The sequence below is a fragment of the Simochromis diagramma genome, unplaced genomic scaffold (genome assembly GCF_900408965.1).
Source record: "Simochromis diagramma unplaced genomic scaffold, fSimDia1.1 OVJJ01000747.1, whole genome shotgun sequence".
NCBI classification, from domain to species: Eukaryota; Metazoa; Chordata; class Actinopteri; order Cichliformes; family Cichlidae; genus Simochromis; species Simochromis diagramma.
Window position 1 is genome coordinate 1,457,148 of NW_024386897.1, and position 23,595 is coordinate 1,480,742.

General features: G+C 39.3%; 1 protein-coding gene across 3 annotated transcripts in view; it reads right to left on the bottom strand.

The window, feature by feature from the left end:
- The window catches only part of prkcaa (protein kinase C, alpha, a), a 138,260-nt gene that overhangs the window by 40,502 nt on the left and 74,163 nt on the right, over positions 1 to 23,595 (bottom strand). The window contains exons 4-9 of one of the 3 annotated variants that reach the window (XM_040034281.1): positions 18,956 to 19,067; positions 17,807 to 17,935; positions 5,023 to 5,179; positions 4,687 to 4,821; positions 4,269 to 4,362; positions 1,498 to 1,527 (exon numbers count right to left, since the gene is read on the bottom strand). In XM_040034281.1, the coding sequence (XP_039890215.1) occupies positions 1,498 to 1,527; positions 4,269 to 4,362; positions 4,687 to 4,821; positions 5,023 to 5,179; positions 17,807 to 17,935; positions 18,956 to 19,067 (657 nt within the window). Of the gene's footprint in view, positions 1 to 1,497; positions 1,528 to 2,676; positions 2,704 to 4,268; positions 4,363 to 4,686; positions 4,822 to 5,022; positions 5,180 to 17,806; positions 17,936 to 18,955; positions 19,068 to 23,595 lie in introns of all 3 variants that reach the window. The other 2 variants (XM_040034282.1, XM_040034283.1) reach the window with 2 other exon arrangements.

Genomic DNA, 23,595 nt, shown 5'->3' on the forward strand with positions numbered 1-23,595 from the left:
ACGGTCTTGTTAAAACTGATGGAATTACGAATGCAGAAAGTACTGTTAGAGTTTGACTCACCATCTGGCAACAGCTTCATTTTTTAATAAAGCAATGATCCCAAACACACTGCCAAAGCAGTAAAAGACAAACCTGGATAGAAATGCATACAATAATGGTATACTATTAGTTATGGATTAGTCTCCCCAGAGCCCAGACCTCAGCACTACTGCAGCAGTGTGGGATCATCTTGACAGATAGCAAAACAAAAGAACATCCAACATCCAAAGAAGGGCTTTGAATGTCCGTCGAGAAGCCTGGAGAACTATTCCTGAAGACGACTTATAGAAATTACATAAACAAAGTTTGCACAAGAGTGTTCAGGCTGTGTTGAAGCAAAAACTGACTCTGTGTTGCTTTTTATATTCATGTATTATCCATGTTTCAATAAATCCCTGCATCTATTTCCCATGCTTCTTGCAAAATATATAGAAATGAAGATTGACTTGAGCTTTTCACACAGTACTGTAACATATTTTAACCAGACATAGCATCCACAAAGCTAGGCATAGAAATTTTATTTTAAGTATTAAATCATTAAGATCAGTGATCAAAGTAAAACCTAAAAAAAACAGCATTTAAAATCTCTACATTGAAATCAGACCTTAAAACGCTCGATTTCTACGTGGCTGCTGTTGCACCGAAGGAAAGGATGCCACCACGTGGCTTCAACATTCACATGCATGTCCAGTGTAAAATATATCTCTAATTCTGACCTGTAAAAATACAAAAACATTCTCGTCTTTGCACCTCTTCATGCCAAGTCATGCTCAATCTTTCAGCAGTGCAAATGCTTCAAGACACTACAGTGCACTATGCTGAAAAATACACTACTGTGGCAGTCTGAACACTAAAAACAATCTGACGAAGCGTCCCGCTTCATATCTTTCTCTAAGCAGATCTACACAAAACACACCTCACACCGGCTTCATATTCACTCTTAGCCAAGGCAAAAATCATGCTCTCCCCAACATCCTAGTTATTACCTAAATCTTCATGCTGCACAAAGAAGTTTGTTTTCTTCTGCTACAGGAGATAAATCTTCTTTTATTTTTCCCAGTGAAGCATAAGAATATACTATATACATGAAACAGGAAGACCAACTTGTGTGGGGCTGAAATGTTTCCAGGCCATTACAATATCGTTCCTCTTAAAAAACAGGAAAACAGGAAGAACCTAGTGTTATCCCACACCATAGATACCTGATAAATTCACCCATTTATCTCTATAACATTCAAGTAAAATTCACTGAATATTAAAATACTTTCTGGCAGTGCTGAGCAGCTGCAGTTTGGTTAATGAAAGCTACCGTTGCCTGCTCTTAAACTAGGAGAGCAGTAAGAAAGCTGAGCAGACCGCACCAGATCACAGCACACCTGTAAGCTTTAGCCACAGAAACAAGCCTGGCCGGGCCAAGCAAGCAGCAGCCTTACTTCCTTCCTTCCTTTTAGACGCACCTGATCAGAGTCTTCCACAACTGCTTGGTCCTGAAACCACAGGGAAAAGGGAGCCAAAAGGTCTAACTCACTTAGTACACTTGTGTACAGGCGCACACCACAACAGCTGACTTGTATGGACAGGTAGTTGAGGGCCAATAGTGAGGCTCGTACACGCAGACAAACACAGAGAATATGAATGAAGATACAGCATTCATAATATGACACTAAATCGTGTGGTCGAGCCTTTCGATCAGCAAACTTAGTCCACGGGGCTCCAGTTAGAGTTTACAGACATGTACAAGTTCAAAATTGCAGCTTCACAGAAAGAAACCAGCGAGAACAGTCAAAATAATTACCTGATCTCTATTATATTTCTGATAAAGCAGTCACCCCCAGAGGTGATTTCATGAATTATGTTTTAAAAACAACTTTTGATTTAACCATGGAGACTAAAAAAACGTTAAGGTGAGAGGGATAAGTGCTTATACACACACACAGACACACATACAAGAGCAGGAACAATTACCCGCCATGTACTCAGGTCAATGCTGACATCTAGTGTTTGCATCTGGTTTATTTCTCTATTCATACAGTATATCAAATATGCAATATTTCCATCCATGTAGTTATGCCTTAGACTGAAGTTTATCTACGTTTACACTGAGATGTTTGCAGGTTCAAGAAGCAGACACTTACAGACAAATGTTCAGCTGTGAGATGAGAAAAGAAACTAGCTACGGGTTATACTTCAGTTGACATCGACATAAGCACACAACATGAAGCGTACACAGACAAGACGGGTGCACAACACAAAGACGCACATGCAGACAAATGTATAGCTATGAACTGTAAGCAGTAAATCAGGATTTACTAACAATCCTTTGTCAAACTCTGAGAAAATGCGAGCCGTGAAAACGAGGAAGAGCTGTACTTTCACAAAAATGGGAAGTTACTAAATATCCATCGGGCTTATTTCATTCATTTATAAAATTATCATTTTTTGATTTGAATTTTTTTTTTTTTTTTTACCCAAGCCAAAATGTACAAATTGTTAGTAAACTGGATCAATTTGTAGTAGCGCGGCACCACATACAAATGATCAGAGACGAGGAGAAGTGGAGGAACATGTCACCACAGCAAGACGAGACAAAAGAGGAGAAGGAGAGGAGAGAAGGGTCGAGGAGCGAAGAGGGCTACCTTTAGATTAAAATTAATTTGGCAGTCCTGAGAGCAGGGGCAAGACGTGGAGAAAGGAAGAGAGAAACTCTTGCATTAAATATGACACTGTGACATAGGGTGAAGAAGCATTTGTACAGTGTAAGTCTCACCAAGCACACAGGAGGGAGCAGGAAGCTAAGGGAAAAAAGGGAGAGAACCACAGAGGGGTTTATGAAGAGGGGAGAGAAGGGAGAGGAGTTCTCAGGCCATAAAAAAACTCTAAAAAAAACATTCATTAAAGTCAAGTGGATGAAACATTACATCTACAGATGCCAGACAATTACTTCGGAGCTCCATGAGAGAGATATGATGACTGCACTGGGCTTCTCTTAAAGGCAATTTAAACGATGTGAAAAACGAGAACAATGTTGAAAATACCTGTTCCGTTTATGCACTGCACACTTGCACAGTACACTACTGTAGCTTCTGTGTGTGAGAGAAAAATCACCACATTTTCGTGTCACGCACTGTGAGGAACATGCTCGCTACTGGTCTTTGTTCCTGTTATCGAGACAAACGCAACACAACTGCACTGTCACCCTCTGACTTCAGGCCAAATTTGTTTTCTTCACCTCTTTTCTCTCTTTTTTTTTGATCATCATCACCTTTTTTCTCATTGCCTGGATGTATTTCACAATGTATTTCTGTTACTGTGTCGTTACACAGGGCAGCTTCTCCTTTAATGTAATGAACGCGTTTTGTAAAGCTGCAAAAAGCTGAACAGGAAATGATTTTTATGGCAAAGCTTACTTTAATATGGAAAACGTGTTTCTAAGTGTTTCCATATACTTAAAAATATGCACACATATATAAAACTCCAGACAATGATCGAGCTTCATATTGAATCCAGATTAAAGAGCATGAGGTTTGTTTGCTTTTTTCGGTCAGCTAAAAATTGGCTGTCAGTCCCAGCCGTGACCTTTCCCAGCCCAACTTTCTATTCTTTCTCATTCTATCCACCCCCTTTATTCTCAACCATGTGTCGCAGAAAGGTCGTGGAAAGTAACCTTAAACACATCTTCTAGAGACCTGGGCTTTCATTGCACACTGTGACACAGAATACCAGGTGAAATAATTCACTCCAAGAAGGCCAGACGCACACAGGTTCGAACAAGAAGAACATGAAATTGTATCAAATAACATCTTTTTTTAACACAATGTGTGCTTAAACATTACTGCAAAGTAGGAGGAGCTGATTATTCTCCTCATCCTTTTAACATGCTATTGAGCACAGTCACTAAAGCTGATCCCCCTTTCTGTTTGGTTCTGGCTGGAATGTAATAACAGCAATTATCCACAAACACGCAAAAAATGTAAAGTCGAAGTGAAGCCTCAGAATTCAAAGAGGGCACGCCGAGGAGCTCTGTGAAAGCTGCAGCTGTCACACGGTTATCTGCAGTCCAGGAGAGCATGTGACAGTTCGATAATTCTGCTGGACAGGGTGGCAGGATCAGATCGATCCACCTCAGTCTGAAGCGTGTAATAAATGCTTCTGTCTTTGTGCCATGCAGTTTGAAGATACTGCAAAAGAAAAGATCGCGCAGCTTTGATTATGTTAATACAATCCTCACCTCAAATTTCTGCCTCAGTTCCTCATTACCATCATCCTCCTCTGAGATGGGAACATTGTAGTACTCCCCCTCCTCCTGGCACAATAACTTATACCTGAGAGGAGAGACATGACATGACAGGAAGTGAGGGGAAGAAACAAAGACAAGCTTATCCAAGCATTCTGTTTACATCAGAAGATGTTGTGTTTGTTAAAACCTGGATGATATAAAGCATTTACTGGGTACCAAGGAGCAACTGATGAGAGCTTAAACTACTGATATTTCTGACTCTACAGTTGTTTTTTTTACTTAAGATTAACAGTGTAAATACAAAGAGTAACATAAAAGTTTTTTCATTCGTTACATCAATCAATACTCTGTCATTCTAAACTATAAATACAGATCAACAGTAACTGGGCATTCAACAAGTCAGCATTACCATCCACAGACTGGAGCCTTCATGAGCTCTGACACGCCAAAGGAAAGGGCTCCCATGAAGTCATTCCTCGTGGTCCGATCCCAGTCCCACACTTCTACTGATAGTCTGCGGTCTTTATCTGTATTCCTCAGCTTGCTGTACAGCACATTATGGTTAATAAAATATAACACATTTGCTTACAGAGTCGTTCTTAATACTACTACTACTTATACTAATAGTACTTTAAACATTAAATACATTTTGCTTCCCCCCCCCCTTATCCTCTGTTAATTTATAATCTGTGCCATACTACAGCCTAGAGTGGGCCAGAGGCTGAAGATGGACCCGTGTACTCACAAAGTGAACGTCTCGTTCCATTTGGGGTTGAGGCTGGAGCGGATCGTTTTGGTCTTCTGCTTGGTCTCATTTTTGGGATCTGGTACGATCTTGAGCTTCACATATGGATCAGACAGCCCGTTGGGGTCCATGGGAATGAGGTTTCTGGCTTCAGTCACTGAAAACGAGGAAGGATACAAACAAAAGATTGACACATTTGTCCATCCATCCGTCTTATGTGTCAGTGTGTGAATGTATGTGTGAATGGGTGGATGACTGAATGTGTAAAGCGCTTTGGGGTCCTTAGGGACTAGTAAAGCGCTATATAAATACAGGCCATTTACCATTTATTCCACTTATTCAGGGTTGCAGGGGGACAGGAGCCTATCCCAGCTTTCACAGGGCATTAGGTGGAATACAGCCCTCTAGTGTGGGGTTAACACAAAGACACAGACAGCCAGTCATGCCTACAGCCAGTTTAGAATCACCGATTAACCTAACCCCATGCAAGTACAGAAAGGTCCCAGCTGGTTGATGGATTTGAACCCAGGACCTTTATCATGTGAGGCTAACAGTGCTAACCACTGCACAGTACTGGCGTATCACTTTTTTTAAAGACCAAATAAAATATATAAATAAAACCTATATAAGGTTAGCATAAGTGCAACCTAGTATCCATCCAATATTCATTAATATTTCCTTTCATATGTAACTTGATAACAACAGTACAAACTGCCCTGAGCATAAGGAACAGTTGCTCTCATTTAATCAACAGGTGAACACCTGCAGGTCAAGATCAACCAGCGAGGCGCAGCCTGTGAGGATTATTTATGGATCCGAGCCATAATGGGAGCAAATGCAGGAAGTGTTATGAGAACGGTGATTCTAATTTGCGAACTGTGTCATGCTTAAGTGGGCGAAGGTTCTCTTCTCTCCCTTCTGTATTTAGCTATTCGGTAAACAAGGGCACACCAGAGACATTAGTACTCCATTAGCTTTGAGCATTGGAGCATTGCCAGATCTGGGCTGCAGTACAGTGCACACACAGACTCACATGCTCACATAAATATACACCTCCCTGCACACAATCAGATGTACACAGAGTATGTTTATCGACACACAATGTATCTAGCGTCCCCGCAGAGATAGGGATGGATGCCTGCCTGCTTTGTTAAACCTCATACCCTGGAGATCGGAGCTGTCTCCCCATGTGGCCCTGTCAGTCACACTGCAACCATGGGCTGACAAAGCTAAATGATCTTTGACCTGGAAAAGAAGGCGCTAAGCCAGTGTGTTAAGAATGCAAGACAGAACTGCTAAACCCGGTGTTTTAACTCTGAATGTTATACAGATTGGCAGGATTAGGAGGGATAAATGAATAAAATCAATAAGGGATTGACACTGTTGGGTTAGTATAGCAGCTGTTGCAAACGTCGAGATGCTCCAAGAAGAAGGTAAAAACACAGCACAATTTTCCACTGGACTTTTACAGAATAAACCACATTGTGCACATCACAACAGACTCAAAAGGATCTTTGAAAAGAGTATATAACACTTCAATGATGGTGTATTGTATTCTCAGCACCTGTGGTGGAGGATCTGGGCGTCGAGTGATGATAATGGGGTGTGAAGTTTGATGAGTGATGAGCAAGCTGCTGTAGAACATGCTGGGAGATAGAGCACACTTCACAAGAGCGTCAGACGTTTCCAGGAGAAACTTGAAGTGTGGGAAGATATTGAGCGATCCTAAACCGGCAACCTTCGGCTTCCTCAGAAATCCAGTCAAGATGTGTTGAATAAGTATCTTCAAAGAACATCTTTGCTATTGATCGCATTCTAATATAGATGCACTCTGCAGTAGAATTGCAGTCTGTAGGTAAACCTCTATTTCAATTCCTTTTATTTCTTGAACAGAAGAAAATGCAATGGAAATGAATACATCTCTTCTTCTTCCTGACATAATAGCTGGTGGGCACTGTAGCCCTAAAACAGCAGCAGCTCTAACTGCTATAAAAATGGTTGTAGTCTCAGACCTGAATTCACATGGGCTATTTTTACAATGACAAAAACAGAATAGAAGAAAAGTGCTAGTGTAACTCTATAAGGCCGATTTAATCTTGAAGTGCTGTGCGAACTTATGCACTGATTGCACATCTAATATTCAAGTTGAATTTAATATCTGCTGCAAGCTGAACTTCTACACCAGACTTTTTTTTTTTTTTCAATCCTTAGACGGTAAAGGTCATGTTTTGAATATTTCATATTCTGGCCTTATGTATGCCAAGACCTGGGACCAAAAGACATTCTGTAAAGCATATAAAAGGGACACTTCTTGGTGTCTTATGCTTGCGAGCTTGAATAGTTTGGTAATTTGGTTGAAATATAAATCATTGTGTTAGCTACTCTTCTGATCAGGCATAGAGGTTTTTATGCTAACCACAAATTTCAACCAAGAAATTTAACTAACAAAGTAGGGGGGGGGGGGGGGGGGTATTTAATATTTGTATATGTGACAAACTGTGTGTCTGAATTTTAGCTCTGCTTTGTCCACAACATTATAGGTTTACACACTACTTATACGAACAAGTACCTCAAGTGTCCCCGACAGCCATTGCAAAACTGTACTTCCAGTCCTGACCAGTAGGGGGCATTCTAGACTGTCTAATTGAGCTTTGCAGGCACAGAGCTCACACACACACACACACACACACACACACACACACACACACACACACACACACACACACACAACTGTGTGCCATAAAACAAACCAGATATGTGAGTAGTCTTAAATTCTGAGTGAGTTTTTTGCTGAGTTGTAGAAATCTATTAGTTAAAGGGAAACTACATTTGAAATGAAATATCAAATATATAAACACCTTTGTTGTTTTACACCCCTGGATGGGCCTCCATCTGTAAAATGTTGCATTTTATATAATCTTAGCATGATTTTGCATCTTCTAGTTGTCTCTTTTCTCATACGATGAGTGCACCTTCTGTTTTCTCTGCCTCAGCTGGATTTCATTATTGATTTTCTCAGTTGCACTGTTAGAAAACTTGCTGCACACTAAACACTAGATGACTACTTATGAAACAGACTCGACCTACTTGGGCCAAATAGCTGTGATAGTTTTTGTTGTTGTTGTGTAAGTCCAAGTGAGCTGAAAACTGCATCCGTGTGCAAATATGCATGTTTCCTTTCAAAAACCACTTCTGTCCATTTCTGTTCTACAGACCGTAACAAAACCAAGAGCGCAAAAACCAGATAAGAAAAACCAAACAAGCAACAACTAATGTGATGAAAAGCAGAGCCATATGTTCAAATGGTGTGGAGGGAGTGTGCACATGCTGAGAGGAGGGAGTTGAGGCAGGACACCGACAAACACACTGGGAATACCAATGACATGACTCCTGGGAGTCTAGCAGCACAAATCCCGGAGCAACAAAGTTCAGCTGTTTTCTGAGGTCCGGAGAGACACTGAAGGAAGGAGAGAGTCTGTGTGTGCATTTATGCATTAATAGGACAGAAGCAAGCTGCACAAGATGATTTAAAGCAACGGTTTCCCTGCAATCAGGAAAACCTCCTCCAGAACTTCAACCAAATTTCCATTCATGACTGTTTGTCAGCAACTGTTTGTTTCAGAAAAACGAAGCTTTAGGTTAAGAAGCCAGAACAACTAAACTTACAATGCAAACAATTAAAAAAAAGGACTATTTTTTTTAGTTATATACATTCATCATTACGTTATCCATGGCTTCAGTTCTGGCCATTTTTTAAAATATTCATATAAGGCACTATTAAGACGTGTGCCTACTCTGGATGCACTGGATGCAATTACTGTTAGTGTATGCTGTAATATTAGCGAAAAGGGAAAAGTGAGATCAATAGAAACACAGACAAAAGTCGCCACTGAGTTTGGTTTCTTAGCCTGCTGACTTTCCATGCTTGTAAACAAAACTTTTGACTCTAATTAGATTCGTTCCCTATCGCAAGGATTCAAAGACAGACAGGAAACAGCAGGGAAGTGAAGAGAGAGCGCTGCAAACTGTAAACAGCTGCTTCTACTTGCCTCTTCTTGCTGATTTTGAGTGATTACTGTAAATGCTCTGATTACAGTATTGAAATAAATAACTTAAATTTGTTTGTGATGACAGTTTAGTCTAGTTTAGCTTAGCTTTAATCTGGCACAACGGTGTTGGCCCAAATTTGATTTTTGATCTGTTCGGTTGCTGTGTTTTGTTTTTTTTTTTAACCCCAGAACCGCTGGAACAGCACTACCTCCACGATCTACAAAGCTATGATTCACAAATAAAGAGCGTATTATAAGAGAGTGTGCATGGATATGACAACAACCCAATATTATGCTGTGGTAAGCCACAGTCTTTCAAGTCTTTATTTACTTTGCGAAGCCATCTACAGAGACGCACAGAGCCTCGTCTTCGGCTGAAGCAGGATGACCCGACTTTAAAAATTAGGCCAGCCATGTTTGTTCTTCACCTCCTTGCGTAAACACTGTGTGCAAACCCTCCCTGAGCAAATGTCCCTTAAGTGTGTCTAACTCTGTACCTTGAAAGCCCGGTATTTACAAAGTGGCCTGAAAAAAATGTAATGTAATCTTGCACAAGCACGCCACATAAATTTGAATGCCTGTGCTTGTTACTACTTTGATGAGTGAGGATATTATCTCAGCGAATGCAATGCATTTATTAAAACTTGAAAACATAATGGGCGCTAAAAGAGCTGTGAAGTTTGTTTCAAACGATAATATATTCATCGTACTGTTCAGATTCTGCATATCTTCATTACAAGGACATAGCTGTACAGCCAAAGAGCTCACTGCACAATCTTCAGGCAGGAGACACTGCTGGCCCAGTGGCCAACACCCTGCAGTGGAAAAACGCTGGCAAGGCTAGCATCACAAGTGCTGTCAGCTGCTCCATCTTAGCTCTGATTCACTGGGAAAGTTTAATAGCGGGATTTTAAAGGAAATTTTCTCTTGGCAAGAACTCGTTGGGTTTTCTGCAGAATGACTCAGACAGTACAAAGAAATGGAAATTACTCGGAGAAAATGCTGCAGAGTGGATGCAGCTTGTCGTTGGGCAGTTCTGGCGTAACCTCCGCCAGAACTCAGACAGAGCTTTGATCCGACCCTAACTGTGCCTTCCAGCAAGGCCTCTTTGGATTCAGAGAGTAAAGTCTTGTGTTTAATCATTTCGAATGAACAGGTGAGGATGAACACTTTAACCAGAATGGACTTTTATTTTGACATTTTACTAATTAATTGAGTTTGATCACTGGGAAGAAAAGGTAAGAAAGGGGATGTACTACAAAACTGATGGAACACTGCGCAGCATATATTGGCAAATGAATATCCAAAATGTGACAGGAAAACTTTTAGAAACCATCAGTGTGCACAAAACTGCAGAGTGACTATTACTATAAGCTATCACTAATACACATACACTGGGTCACTTCATGTCTCCTTGGCAACTTGACCATGAACCCAGAAACTACATACATGCTTAAATAATTTGTATTTTCCTTTATGGTTGAAGGGCCAATGAATTTTAGCAGTACTGTCAGGCTCTCATTTGAACCTCACGCTGTCTATTTTTGGCAAGCATTATCAGGATTGAGAAAACCACAAAAGCAGCAACAGGAAAAGAAAAGTGCAAAAGCAACTGCAGCTCCATCAGCTAGAAGACGTTAACAACATCGAGGGGGAATTTTTTTTTCTCGATTACTGTAAAGTGTAACTACACCTCCAAGGTTCAACAAGTCAAATCTGGCTTCACTGATCCACCCACATCTATAGCCTCCACTGCCAATCTGACCTACACACACCTACAATGCACCTACATGTAAACTCCTACAGCAGGTATAATGTAACAACTAGCAGAGGCACATTCGAAGAAAGGAGACACAAAAGTCTAATGGGAAAGTTAAAGCAAAGATAAAAGGAAGGTGAGGGGGGTGGTGAATGATGCTAATTTGAAGAATTGGGTAAGTCAACATGGGAACCAAACTGAAATGTAATAATTACCCAGAGTTAAGCTTGTGCTGTCTCTGTAGAGTAAATATCTGGTTTTATATTTGAAAGACTAAGAATGTCTAATGTACTGTTGCTCATAACTGGCATTCTTTTCTTAAATCTACTGACTAACTGACCCCTACAAGACCAAAACTAAGGACACACCTGTTTGAATGCAATTTGTATTATTAATTTAATGTTTCCAGGGATGTAATCAGTAATCAAGTTACTCATATGTGATTCATAACTATCAGGTTATGAGACAGTCGGCCTCTGCAGAACATCCTCCAACAGTCTGTCTGGAGTCTCCTCTCAGTGTCAGCTGTTTACTGCAGTGTGAGCAGTGTTTTGAACAATGTATGGGCTGCATTATGTATACATATATATGTATTATGTGTATCAGTAGCAAACTAACAGGAGAAGATTAGGAGCAATCCTCAAACAAAACACCAACTAGTAGGAGTATCTTAAAGTCTGGCAAATGTATGAAGGGAATTCCTGTGAGTTTCAGTATTTATATACTGCTTAGATTGATAGATGTAATGATAAGAGTGAAGCCAATTTTTAGTCACTGACTGAGTTATTATGATCGCAGCGGGTAAAAGTACATATTGTTGAAGGATGAAATGAGGTTAAGCGTCCCCAAGTGATACTTCAGAGTCAATTTGCTAAGCCTGAACCGAGTTTGACCCCATTCATTTGTTATATTCGTGCACAGTAAACAAGCAGAAAAATGAACGTACGGCAAAGGGCTCTCTACCAAAAGACTTCTCCAACTCTGGAAAAATTTGCAGAGAATCAATGAACAATAAGGTTGCTGAAAATAAAAAAACAGGAGGGTTGTTGTTGTCTCAGAGCCAACTAACAGAGGAGAGCTATGTGCAGGAATAAGAGGCAGAAAACAAGGTTAGTGGGTTATCTCTGTCCTTCACCAGAGAAACAGATCTCGTTTTGTCTTCCTCACCATATCCCTTTCTCTATTTTGCTCCAACTGACAAAACACACTCTAACAGCTCATGCATGTTTCTGCAAACTGCACAAACACCTCTCGCTGGTATGAAATGACTCATTTTATTCTTCTTATTATTCATATTGTTATTATTACTCATGTTTATGTGTGACTTCATTGACCTGCTTAAAGCGCAGCTGCTTCCCTTGGCATCTATGCCACTTCCTGTTGAACATTTTGGCTCCGGCCAGTTGGGGAATTTCAAGGAAATTGGAGAAACTCTTCAATCACAGCACACTGTGTAAGAACTCTAACACTAATCATTATCCACTCACAGGAAATCAAGTTTTCCTTCTCCACTTAAAGGCACCATCGCACGCTACTAATTCTGCCCATTCCAACTCTAGTCATGTTTTACATGTGAGAGCAGTTTTAACCAAGCTGCTGATTTGTGGGGCAAATGTATATGAAAAAGCAAAAACTGTGAACACACACAGCTGCATCTATTTTAAAAAAGGCCTCTAACCAAATACCCTCATTTGAATCAAGGGATCTAGGGAAATATGTTGTGTATATTAAGAACAATAGAACGAGTCTGACCCCCTCCCAATTACAGGAAAAAGAAAAAGAGAGAAAAAAGTGAAAAAATGTACTCAACTTCTATCTATAAGATGTACTTTCCAAAATCTTTACAACCTTTTTTTACATTTAACAACAATGTAGGGAATTTGTTTTATGAAGCTTTCAGAAGATTTACCTACTACCTACACACCAGTCTGTAAACACTCATATTTCTGTGTGGAATGATGCATGTGAAAATGATGTGGACTTTATTGTTCCCAGCTGTCTGCTACACCTTCTCTGTAAACTTTTTGACTGGCTGTAACAGGACTCTGTTTGGCAGGCTGTCTGCGGGGCATCTACAGCAGCTAATGTAATCAGCAATGCAATCTGGCTTGAGTGGGCTGCAAGCTGGTACAGCAGTTCTACAGAAATACACCTACACGCAAACACACATGCACACACTAACGCTAACCAGAGATCACATGCAAATTTGAACTCACCGAGTCCACATCAGGAATTTGATCGTATGTGCCTCAGAAGGCCGAGAGTCAAATGAAATGCAACTAGAGGTGATAATCGTGGTTTCCTGTTCCCGATGTAGACACATGCACACTCGTGAGCTCTTAAACGCATGTAAGCTTAAAATTAGCAGGCGTTTTCACACACAGTGCATATAGTATGTGTGAAAATGTGCGAAACAATCCACCTTTTATTATCTTGAGATACGCTGGCAGTGCAGATTTCAACAAAAATGAAAGAAATACTGGACTAAAATGCTTCTGATGGAGCTGTGGCCAAAAATGCCAGCAGGATATTATTATCATTTCTTGAATTTGGCAACCAGATGAGACTGAATGTGCAAAAGAGAGGAGGAGAGCGAGAAGCATAAGAAGCAGAGCGATCTTGAATGAATAAACCTAATCTTGGTTATTCATGGGTATAGTTGTACTTTATGTTTTATGTCACACTTGAACTCTGTTGAAACATTTAAGAATTTGCATCCAAATGATTAATTACAGTCCTAAAACCCCAACGCTTAACCCAGCAGGTAAGTGTATTACTACTATAAACTGCAATAATTCCACTAATAGTGCCAAAGGTCAGAGCCAGGTATTTGCATTATCTTGCATGAAATTAGTCCACATCAATCATAATCATTGATTTATGTACCAATAAATGACCATCTGTTCCTTTTTCCTTTTTCTATTTTTAGCCAAGGAAAGCAAAACAAAAAAAAATGAGTACAGTTGTGCTTAGATAACACTTAGATAAGCACAGAAATGATATAACCATCCAATTAATTTTGTTCCTCACTCAAAACATATTCCCTAACATTTGCACCATTTCCCTGCCAACACTGACCCTGTTTCTTCTAGTGTTAATTTGATAAGTGAATGTCAGTGAAGTTCAGCAGGGACTTGTAATGCACTGACCCCTTTTAGCCAGTTAATTCAGTGATTATGTGTGGCTGCTGTCAACTCCCTGCCATCTCTATTGTTCTAGCTAATGTGCTAATGCATCATTTCAGCCAGGGGATTTACAGCATGCCTTGAAATACAACACAAAATGGGTTCCTACATGGCACACACACTGCTGGGTTCTTCTTTTTTCATTATAAACTGCACAGTTGGGCAACTGTTCACTGTCTACAGTCCACTATTTTTATAACCTTTTACATAAAGAGCTGAAAATCAATATTAACCATTCCTTTGCTGTCTTTTATTTTGCACAGAATGGTATAAAAACCTATTTTTGCTCCCCTTTATTCTTCTACATTTTGCATCATTATTATTAAGCTGGTACAAACTGTCCCTGTTGATAACAGAGTTTTGTTCAGTAATGCACAATTAGGACCACACATCCCAGAACAGCTGCATACTGAACACTGAAGAATCTGCACAAATGGCAGCATCTAAAACCATCTAACAGTGTTCATTTTGTGCCACATTTAGTTGTGAATGTAACAGCAAATACATTTGACAGATTACGTATGAAATTATCTCAGCTTAACTACAGCAGCTGGTCAGACATTATTTGCTCTGAAAGGATTATTTTATGCTGTCTGCAAATACAACAATTGAAAATTGAAATGATTTGTTATTTATAGACGAAAACACTTCATCTTGTTGTATGCTGTTTATATTTGGAAATTGGCTAGCCCAGTCATGCAAAAGACAAATAAACACATAAATTATATAGAAACTGGAGATTATCTTGTGATAGGATCACTCTAAAAAGCAAAGAGAGAGAAAAATTGGACAGGAGGCCTAAAGTCGGAAGGGGCTTCAACCCTTTTGACCCCTTATTTCAGCTTTCTTTACTCAGTACTCATAAGTAAGACTGTAACTGTCTTCAAACCCAGCATTCATTTTGATCACTACTGCACACCTGGATACAAAGTTTAATAACTCTGTCTTTTATGGTTGTGAATTATCTGTAGTCAGACAGTTATGTATCTGTCTGGTTGGATATACTGTGTTATTATATACTTTGTCAAACACAGACACAGAGAGAAACGCAGATAGACTGACACAAAATGACACCAGCTGGTGGAAAAAGTAGGAAATAGATTTCGCAGGAGGTCAAAAACCTTTTTTCTTTTTTTTTAACAATCCTGTGCTCAAGATGTGTCATCCTGAGTAGGGATGGCAATCCTTGGAATTGTTACTCTGCTTGCATATTAATCCTGCTTATGATTCCACTTACACTTGCACTGCAATCAGCTGATTTCAGTTCGTGTGTTAGTGAAGAAAAATAGAGCCGCAGTCTAAAGTGTGAATATTATCAGTGCTTTTATTTTCATAGCAAACACGGACGAGAGTGCAATGCTAAAGTGTAAACTGCTTTCAAGGCAGAAACAGCTGCACTATGCTGCTAACAAAACTATGACTCTTTGCAATCACCTGCACAGAAAGCTTGCTAATGCTACGCTAACCAGACAGTATGCTAATGCTAAGCTATCCAAGAGCCCCGAGTTATGTGAAAGCTAAGTGAATGCCGACCCCAGCCCAGCAGTCAGACCCTGAACTTCAACAGAAATCAGGCTACAGCCTCCATTTCTACCTGTTCATGTTTCTGCTGTAGAATCACTGGACCGATTGCGTTTAAGTCTCTTTGTGCTGGTTTTTAATTTTGCTCTGTGTTTTTTGGCTTTGTGTTCATAAATGAATACTAAGAGAAAGATCATATGTGTGTTCTCATTACGGTTGGGATTTTTTTTTTTTTTTTTTTTTTTTGCGTAACAACCCCAACACTGATCACAAAAAAGAGGGAAATACCTCCAACATGCACAAACAATTGACCACACAGCATGCAATTAATTTGCATAACTCTAATGTCTTTGATATGCTGCTTAGAGTTGGTGTTGACTCTCAATAAGGAATTGATAAGTGACATTCATAATGGATTTGCTATATTTTAGTAAGTTTCCATCCTTAACCCTGAGACATTTTTATGTGTAGAGACAACTTACTGCATGGTGTTGAGAGACATGAATCTTTATCCTAAACTGGTGTGACACTAAAAATGATCAAATCTTGAGCTACTCCTCATTTGTCATGCCTCAGTCTTTTCTCCTGTCTGAATGACTTCTTGGCAGGCACCCTTCCACTGAGACCATTTATGATGAGCCTTCTGTCAACAATAAATGGATCAACTTAAGAGCCAGATGCATCTCTCAGGTCCTGTCATGTCTTCTGGACTTTTTCTTATTTCTTAAAAACATGATTTTCAGATACTCAGAGTCTTTATGTCTGACACATCTTCTTTTTAAATGTTTTTTTCATTCAGTTTTATTTAGATAAATCATAAAAAGTTGCCACGAGCCACTTTATACTGTAAGGTAAATATCTTAAAATAATTCACCAAAAACTACAACAATCAAACGACCCGCTTTGAGCAAGCACTTGGCGATAGCTGGAGGGAAAAACTCCCTTTTAACAGGAAGAAATCTCCAGCAGAACCAGGCTCAGGGAGGGGCGGTGATCTGCCGCTGAACGGTGAAGGGTGATGGCAGTAAGACGGGACAAACAACACACAGACAAAGACTTTTATCCTTCACTTGTCCAGTTTCCTCAGTTTTTTTTAAAGACACACTCCATAATATGCCAGGATATGGCAAGTTTTCAGCTAATAGCTCTTTGGGAATCACCTTGTTGGTGCAGTAATACTGTTTCAAGCCTCTCAAACTGTGTTGTCTTTGGCATTTTTCATAGATTCAACAAAATAAATTAAAACAAATTATGTTCTATGTTATGCTGACAGGCTGCTAGAGTCAAGACTTCTGCACAGTACTGTATATTTCTCACATAGCCTTGCTATTTTTTTGCCTGCTAACATAATCATAACAAATGGCTGCAAGAAACAATTTTCCCTTCAGAAGGTTTATGGAACATGTCATCAATATTTTATATATTGCACTAAAGAAATGCTATCAACAATATATCACATCTGTTAATAAGCTTAACAAATGTTTCTTTAAAACCAGATGCATCACCAATAACAGCCAGTGACATGATCATGTAAAGCAGCCTTCAAATGAATAATAGTGAGACATATAATTATAGTGCCATGACCCTGTTCACAAGGAGAACACTCAGATCCTGTCTGTGTGTAATTCTGACTGGACATAAATTAATAAAATCAAGCCTTGAATTTGCTTTGCAGAGACAATTCAGTTACATAGAAAATCCAGCAAACGCAGAGCGAGTCGTGACTGTTTAAATAAAGTATCAACACAAGGCCTACGCAGCAGACCACACACCACTGCAGGACTACATATTTGGTTTGGGATTGCCTTCCAAATGTGTCGAAACTGTGAATCGTTTCTTACAGCAGAATGTTAAACAGGAGAAACTTTATCGATTTATGACCCAGAAGCGAGCAGGCTTTTGGCATACTGATAGGCTATAGTCTCAAGGCCAGTTATGTAGCTAGAAGTTCAACACAGTGCGTCGGATGCAGGCCGAGTTGAGGCAGAATTAATGAGGATGGTTCAATTCAGGTAATGGCAGCGGGGATAGACAGTGAATGTGTGTGTGTGTGTGAAAGTGGGCAATCAGGGATTATTGACAATAAGGGTAAAGTGTTGAGATGGATCCACGCTTGCAATTGAACCAGAGCAATAGCGTCTGCAACCATCTATACCCTCATCCCATTTGATGTGGAGTGACACATTAGTATAAATCTGTCGGTTCAGGTACATCCCCTCTGCATTTTAAGATCATTTCATTAAGAGTCTATGAAGGGTTATGAGGCCTACCTGTGACCTGCAGTTTATCTCCGCTGACCTCACACTTGAGGTAAACACGCCCCCTCCTTTCAGTGTAATCAGTTCCACACAGGCTGGGCACATTCATAACACACTGATTATGGACATTCATTTCGCAGGCTGGTGGGACAGAGGAAATATAAGATATCAGAGAAAAGCAAGTTTATACATTATGCATTTGATTCAAATCAATCAAAGGTGACTGAAAAAAGAATGAGCGCTTTCTCAGAATTGACTGACATGAAAAAAGTATTTTTTTTTTATGATAAAGATGCAAAAGAGATTTTTTGACTTATCTGTACATTTTGCTGTCCATCTTTTATAATATATATATATATATTATAAAAGATGGACAGCAAAATATATTCCATATTTTACAAGTGTTGTTTTTACACATGCAACCTTAATGTCCCATTGGAGTAGGCTAATATAATAATACCATCTTCACACAATGTTAAATTATTATTTTTTTGAAGAGCAGTTAACAAGGTTATGACCCATATTTATACATGTGTGTCAGTTAGCTGAGCTGTCGTTTCATGGATTGGGAACAGTTGCATCATCACGTCATCAGGTCAGAAGGTGAAAATAAATGAAAACCAGTTGTGGTGCTGACACATTCTTCCTTGGGACTGTTGTATTATTTGTACCTCCCTGGCACAACCTTGTGTTAACAGTGCTTAAAACTACCAAAATGTGTAATCACATTGCGGCGTGACTAGAGGTGTGGCTGATCTGCTAAAATATAATTTCCACATCTCTATTTTTGTACACCCTGGAGCAATCATAACTGCCATTCTGAGTATGTAGCAGATAATGCAGGAGCTCATTAAGGCTTTCAGACGTTAATCCACTAATGCAAGATTAAAGGGAAGACAACTAAGGAAGAAATATTAATAAAGACTCAGAAAAGCTTTGATACGAGGCTTATTATGAAGGTGCAGCAAAAACAGCCGCACAGTGAAGAGAGACAATGTGTAATTTTAATGAGTCAAAGTCAGGAGGAGGGGAACAGATCCCCATATGATATTTTTTGACAAGAGTCATTCTGAAAAAATGGCTTTAAACTACAACATAATCAGTGTAGAGTCACACATGTTCATTTTCTCTTAAACTTTTCCCTTAAACTTAATTACTCACAGTCGCACTTCATGCCCTGGTGAATGAGGCCGTAGAGCAGAGAGCCACAGTGATCGCAGAAGGTGGGGCTCCCATAGGTGTGGATCTTGAACTTGTGCTTAGTTCTGGGATCCTGCAAAGACCAAAAGAGTAAGAAAATAAATGGTTGACAACCACTGAGAACATACACTGTTCATTTTACTTAAACACTGGGCACAAAGAGAGTAATTTATCACAGTACAAGTATTCAAATCCAGAAAGGCCAATTGCAAATTAAATACTGAAACAAGTATTTGCAGATCCAAAAAGAAATCTACAATTTTAGAGGAAAACCTTTGAATATCTCAATATTTATACTACATATGATCAAAAGAGTCAAAGAATCTGGAGAAATCTCTGTGCGCAAGGGACGAGGTGGAAAATCAGCACTCGGATGGCACTGCGTTAAAAAGGCATTCTACGTCATCAATGAAGGACAAAATGAGTCGACCTAATACCTCAGAGGAATCACTCAGCAGATAATACGCTGCTGATTCTTAACAGACGGCAATCACTTGTTATTTTATGGTTCAACTGAAGGTGACAAGCCGATCAATTTGCAACAACTTTTTAATAATTTGCTATTGTTAAAGATCAGCTCATAAATTCAAGAGTGCCAATGTAGGAAATACAGTGCAGCTGACTCAAATAAGTATCCATGACTCTTTACTACAATATATTTCTCAAAATAAAATCTACTCCATCTACTCCAATAAAAATATTATGAAGTGTCTGAAAATACGCCATATGGAAGTGTCTTAGGATTTGTTGCTCCTTTGCTAACCTATCAAACTGTTTGTGCACATATGTGTAAGCCTTTCATTTCATTATTATTCTATTAAAATTGTTCATTGTTCCAGGCTCTCCACATGATTATTAGATCACTCAATGTATGAAAGAAATTAGGGTTTAATGGGGGGAATGAGAGTGCACAACTGTGTGTAAGTCTGTGTGTAAGTCTGGAAGAGTATGACTCACATCTCTGTAAAAATTGTAGAACTACTTGTTGGATTTATTATTTTTTTCCTACATGGAAGACAAACCTCCATACTCGATTCTGCTAGTATTTTCCATTGTATAAAGCAACATAATCTTAGTCGTAGCATGTGCAAATAAACCTTCTTTTTTTTTTTATCCAACTCTAATATTTTGGTGCAAAAAAATTCTGCCTAATGTTTCTGACATGCATTAAATATTGTCATCCACAGCTCCCTTAGAGTATGAACACTCTTGTAATGTAAGCATTTTACAGGCTGTAAACTGATCTGGCACAGTGTTGCAATGCACAGAGCTACTCACATAGCACATTCACATTTGCCACGTGATTATATTAACATAAAATTAAAGACATAAAATACATTTAGATAAATTATACTCAAGTGGAAGGCTTACTTTTGATTTTAGGATAGTGGTGAATGAATGAATTCCATCTATCAATTAAAATGACTCAATGTGATTTGCATCTTTAATGCAATTACAGATACAGTAAGACCCTCAAATGTCACTACTGCATTATATATTATATCATAAAAAATAATGAGCTTGTTAACATGCAATATATATAAATATAAACACTGTATGCATTATGACATGTGGCTAGTATTGTAAGACAGAACTAAAATAACATCCCAGCTATTGTTCTTCATTTGCATTTGTCATTCATGAACACTGGACCGATATTTGCATTTACACATCCCTTCCTACCTTTCAAGTAAATGCAGCATCCATCGTTTTTATCAGAGCCTCATCGACATTCATCCCACTGGTAACCATTGCAAATTTGGGGAAATTTGGATACTCAAATAAGGGAATGTGGAGAACAAAACTTAACATTTCTGCAAGCCAAAACAGGCAAATGTGTTGGTAGATAAAAGTAGATAAAAATAGAGTTGCTACAGTAAAATAGGCTGAGGAAAATAATGCTACATTTGCAACACTATAAATAGTGGTCAGGTGGAGTGAGCTGACATTACTTAAGGTATCCTTCCTTCAGTCCAGTTCAACTAAGCAGCAAAATGGTATGCGACAATTACAAGTCCATTTCACTTAACACTCCCTTTCAGCACATAAAATACAGCATCAACCTGGAGTGGGTGCAAACTTCTTAAGTAAATATCTGCAGGTGTTAAGTAAAGCATTTTTTTCTTTATGTGATCTGTTAAACAAGCAAAAGCAGTTGCCTCCCTTTTTCATATATATGTGTACACAGCAGTAAATAGCAAGAGCCCAGTGCAAACATACGCATGATGCATAGGGTAAACATATGGCTGGCATATCATCGCTACTGATATAATGTGTAGGGCATGTGATAAGGCACAGATCACTTTAAATATTACAGCAGCATTCGCATACGGTATACAGGGTAGGCTCCCAGTCACTTGCATACATTCATTAATTTCACACATACAACATGAGGCTTTGGAAGTACTCTCTGTTAGAGAGAAATCTGGAAGACTGCCATTTTTCCAAGAACACACAGTGCATCCTGCTCATTCTCAACTTGTGCTGTCCTGTAAATTCATTTCAGTTAGAAAACCCTTTAAGTGGATTTGGATTAATAACACTATCCAGGCTAGTCTTCATTAAATTTTTTCCCTGCATCTATTTGAACACTTGCCAATATATATTCCTTGGATGCAGGAAAGCATCTCTTATCCTATGAGAAAAAGTACCAGTCCTGAGAACATCCCTCCGATTTTTTTCGATCGTGAAAAATATAGTCAAACGTAGAACGAATGAAAAGAGCTTGAACCCAGAGAAATAAATCATCAGTAAAAGGAGACGCATGACCCGTATCTCAGCGAGAGCTGACAGTATCGCGCAGTGAGGCGCCACAGTGATCAATGTCATTTCAGTCAGTTTGACACTGGCCTCTGGACTAATGCAACAGAGACTCATTCGGGCTCCTCGTGAGATTGCTTTGCCACTTTCTTCCATGTCAGCCTGCTGAGGCTTTACACCATTACTGGTCTAAGAGAAACACCTCCTTTTCAGATCTTGCAGAAATCAGCTACACTGCTGTAAGTGCTAAATTTGTGAAGACATATGTTATTTATCTAAAAATAAATTGTGATTTACAGGAAAATTACATGTTGAAGGGTTCATTTTTCCTTGTTTTGTTTTTTTGTTTAACGAATTAATTTATTTTTTAGATGGAGAATCACAGTTTGGGCTTGGATGACTAACTTTGGGGTAACAGCTCACACAAACAGCAAAGTTTACCAACATTTTCATGTGTGAAACAGTCAAGTAAGGAGAAATTAACAATCTATACGGGGGTGTGGAATACAACATATTCAGCATTGAGAGTAAATCTGATACAGGAGCTTTGCAACCTCGACACCATATACTTAGTTACCCCCAACACACTGACTACAGGTCAGTAGTTAGTATGTTACCCAAGGACACACAAGGATAACAGAGGGGTTGACAGACATGAGTGGAGAGAGTGAAAGAGGGAGAGAGGGAGACTGCACTTGCAGTACTTACTCACATCCACCCACACACAGCTGATCCTGAAGGATAATCCTCTTGTTTTCCCCTTTTGCTTTATTCCCTCATCTACGGCATGAATGAGTGATGGCAACTAGGACAAACATTCAGCTGCACATCAATTGTGTATTTCACATCAGCTTTTCAAAGGGTGAACCATGGCTTAATGTTCCCAGATAATGGAAAACACTCAGAACAAAAAGACAAAAAAATACATGTTTGTCCAAGTTAGCACTTTGTACTAGGGAGCTGGCGGCTTAAAGACTGTTTGATGTCCTATGTAACTGCATCGGGTCTTTGCAGCTCAATTTCTTGAAAAGTTTAGAGCTGCACTGAATGAAAATGGTCTAAGAAATGGTAAACCAGTGTTAGAGATGGCACGTTTGTAAATGTACAGATGTGTTGCTTACACTGATGCTAAAGTAACCTAACACTAGGCTACTAGCATTATGTTCGAGTACCGCTAAAGAGGATTATTATCAATTTTGCAGGTATTTTGTAAAAAGCATGATAGTGCTGGGGTTAGCACTGTTGCTTTACAGTAAGGTTCACCATCTGTCCAAAGCCTTTCTGCGTGGAGCTTGCATCTTCTCCCTATGTCTGTGTGGGTTCTCTTCGGGTGAGTAGAGTTAGGTTAGTCGGTAATGCTAAAGTGTCTGAGAGTCTGCGACAGACTGGCAGACTGCCCAATCGCCCAGTGGCAGCTAGGACAGGCTCAGAATGGATGGATGGATTTTGTAATAACACTACCTTATGACAGTAGAGTTACTACAATAATGAGAAGGAAATTAATGTATTAAATTTCACACAGATACAGTACATCCAGCAGTTCAAGTCTGCACAAAATTTCATTTCAAAAGTGAAGATAAGCAAAAGGAAAACACTTCCTTCCCTAGGACCATGCCAAGGAGCAAGGCTAATGGATGAGTGATGCTGGCTGTTGTGAATAAATATATATCTCATGTCGAACCACTTGTAGCTAAACACATGAGCCTAAACAAACTGTTATCGGCATCCAGCCTGGTAGGTTTACTCTGTCTGCTGTGCTTGGTTTGCAAAGTTCCATTTAAAGATTCACTAGGGCGAGTCGTAATGGTGCAGAAAATGAAACCTGTAAATGAGTGTACCTG